The 3,371-nt window shown below is 39.2% G+C and overlaps 1 protein-coding gene across 1 annotated transcript in view; it reads left to right on the forward strand.

Moving 5' to 3' along the window:
* The first annotated feature begins 2,978 nt into the window (after positions 1-2,978).
* Positions 2,979-3,371, forward strand: part of CAT (catalase) — a 17,337-nt gene continuing 16,944 nt past the window's right edge. The window contains exon 1 of the mRNA XM_010007452.1: positions 2,979-3,013. Within this exon, the coding sequence (XP_010005754.1) occupies positions 2,979-3,013 (35 nt within the window). The remainder of the gene's footprint in view (positions 3,014-3,371) is intronic.

Here is a 3,371-nt window from a genome sequence, read left to right on the forward strand (position 1 = left end):
GAAAACATGTCTGCTTCAGAATCACTGAAGTGATTAATAAAAGAAGCAGAATGGAAGAAGTATATGTTGTTTGTAACATATGAACTCTCATTATTCTAACATGCTTTTCAATCTCTTAGATTGGTCTTTTTCTCTAGTGTTTTAATTCAAACCTTGCCCTACTAACTACATCAGAGGATGTCAGAAAACTTCAAACCCAGAGTTTTCCTGCATGCCTTTTTCTGGTTTTCTTTTACATGTGTTTTCCTAGAAGCCCACGTTTTCTCTCTGCTGAGCACTCTCTGTCTTGTGTTTCTCTTTTCTAATATTTTAGAATAGAAGTCATGGTGGGATGACCTACTCAAGAGTTGTAAAGAACATGAGAACATTTATGAATCTGATTAATCATAAGAACAAGGTAGGTACCAAGTCAGCCAGCTGAGATGGCTGCAGCATGGAAGCTTTCTTCTCATGTAACTTAATTAGCAAAGCAACAGACCTATTAACATTCTGCTTGACTCATTCTAGCTCATTCCCTTGGGTGTAAAAGACTGAGCTATGCATAAACTTTACATACAGCACAATTGTGTGTGAGAGTGAAACTGACCTTGTAGTTTATGTTTAAACTACTTTAAATACAGAAAACAAAACACAAATGCTAAGCATTATGACTTTTAATCTCTCAAAATCTGAACTGAGGGTGAAGTGTGGTTTGGGTTGTGCCTCAGAAACACACACAGCAACGTAGAGCCAGTCTCCCCAGGTAAATAGAGATGATTAAATTGTGATTGTTTGAAGTTTGTTTACTTAATGCATATTGAACAGGAGGCTTATGCAGGCAAATAAGATGCTGCAGGAAACAAATATCAAAATAGAAGGAAGGAAAAAGGAAATAAAGATACCCACAGCAAGGTACCTGTGAAATTCAAACTTGTATTCACCGTTTCCTTCACTGAAAAGCTACAAGATCATGGCAAGATGAGAGGAAAAAAAAAAATCATAGTTCTTTTACACTTAGCTTTGTATATGACCTTTCTTATTAAAAGCAGTTGCTTAAGTGCAAGCAGTAAAGCTAAAGTGCCAACGTTTTTGCAAGATGCTTGATAGTGGTGTTGGCACCTGCTCTCTCTTTGAACTTTTTTTGCTTATTTTTTTAGGCAATATTTAATCCCCTCTTGTTTTTTTAGGCATATTTAGAACTGCCTTTATAGACATGTATCTTTTCCTCTAGCATTAGACTTATACTAGCAGCGTCCTCAGGAAATGAAAAAGAAGCAGTTTATGCAAGTTACTCTTACTTTGAAGTAGATTTGTGACAATGAAGTTTATCTACAGACTTTTGTTGACAGAAGTGTTAAACTTTAAAGGAAAAGCAAACAGTCGCTCTTCATGAAAATGTCCACATTCCCCTCATTCTGCTGGTCAAGCAAACTGAAATATCAATGACATGATTAAAAAAATAAAAGGGGGTGTGTGCACTCCTAATATTAAGTCCATAGGATGTGTCAATCATTCTTTTCTTATGCAAAGACCATTGTGTTACAACCCAGTCATCTTAAAAAAATATAACCTGTGTGGAAGAACAGCACATAAGCCTGAATGAGCATCTGAAAAGATCATGAAATGTTCTCAGAGAAGGCTGATGGTGAGGCCTACAAGGAGTTTGCAGAATGGGAGCTAGCAGCTTGAAAGCAAAGTTTTCTGTGGTTTAGGCTTGTTGTGAAGCTTGGAGACTTTTTTTTTTTGGCTGACATTGTAGAGGGTTTCTTGCTCTGTACAAAGACTGTTTGGATCTTTGTGGATTTAATCCTGTTTAGCTTTACCAAGGATCATCTGAGTGCATTAGAAGTCTGGGACATGGAAGTGATCAGTGGTTGCACAGAAGATGCAGTAGTAGGTGTATAGTAGTAGATGATGTATATTTAGTATAAAAAATATTATAAATTGATATTTCTTGATTGTGATTTAAATTTCTTGCTCATCTTTATGATGTTGGCTAACCTGTTAAAAACAAAAAGATATGAGACCTGGAGACATGCAAGAAATGTCCCAAATAAGGCTCAAGCTAGAAAAAGGGAGTTTGCTCTTCTTACCACAGAGGAAAAGTGTTATTCTCTACGCAATGCAGATGTGAATTTGGGAGTTTTAGCACTCTAATACATAATAACAAATAATAGATAAAGAAATTGTGTGATTGAAGTAACAAGCTAGACTATTCTTTGTACCTGTTAAAAAAAATGAAGCCATAAACTTGCAGCTAAACATTTCCCCCATTTCATTCATTTCTGACTGGATAAGGGTAAACAGAGCTGCTTTGCTCCATTGTTGTAGTATCTATTCTGTAAAGAACCATACTGGGATTCTTATCAAGAATGATAGTGGTGGGAAACCAAACCCACACACATTTGAAACTTGCTGGCTCACTTGCTTTTATAAACTGTTACTCCTTCAAGCCCATTTGGGTAATTTTATCTTGTTCAGAGAAGTCTCCTATCTGCTAGGATTACCCCCAGTCACTGTCATTAGGGAAGAGCTAACAAGGGGAAAGATATATTTTAGTTTTCTAACCTTCATGTGCCATGAAGTGCAAGTCCACAGAATTATTGGTAGGTGGAGATCTTAATCTATGTTTCCAGTGCCCTGTGTCACACAACCTAAAGTAGATTATTCTCGTTGCTGAAAGGTTTTGCCTCGGAAATTGGAAAAATAATTGCCTGTCAACCACTTTTATCAGTTGTAAGTACATCCTTCAGGCACAAAGCCATGGGATGTGCCCCAGTATCATTCATGTTACAGGACTGGGCCATGGTGCTGAGCACTCAGCACATGCCAGTGCTTTAAGGAGCAGAACTACAGCTGCCTAACAGGACAGCTGTACTTACCTCATAATTTGTAAGAATAAACCCAGGGAGTTTTCTCATTAATTCAGGACTGAGCTTTCCTTAAGGTTACCAACCCAGGCCTCCAAAGAAACACCGTTTACAACCGGGTGCGTACGGATGACGAACAACGTCAGTAAGGGCCTCATTCTGAGGTACAGACACAAGGAGGAACATTTAACCGTACCCTTGGCCGCTCTGAATTTGCAGTTTGAATTTGCGGCTGCGCCTTTTTCACGCTGAAAACTCCCTCTCAGGAATAATCAGGATTCCTCTCAGGAATCGCAGTTTCCACAGCGCCCTCACCCTCTTGTCACTTCCGACGCCGGTCATTCCTCCCTCGTCAGCAGCTCGAGAGAAAGTTCTGACATCTCAAAAAAAAACCCCAAAACAAACAAACTGAAAACGGGAACCAAATAATTAAGCCGCTTACGCGCTCCCACAACTAATTACGCTGAAACCCGAGGAACCGCCTGAGGCGCCAAGCGACCGCGGGCACCGCCCCCCCCGCCA

The sequence above is a fragment of the Chaetura pelagica genome, unplaced genomic scaffold (assembly GCF_000747805.2).
Source record: "Chaetura pelagica isolate M959 unplaced genomic scaffold, ChaPel_1.0 scaffold401, whole genome shotgun sequence".
Taxonomy (NCBI): Eukaryota; Metazoa; Chordata; class Aves; order Apodiformes; family Apodidae; genus Chaetura; species Chaetura pelagica.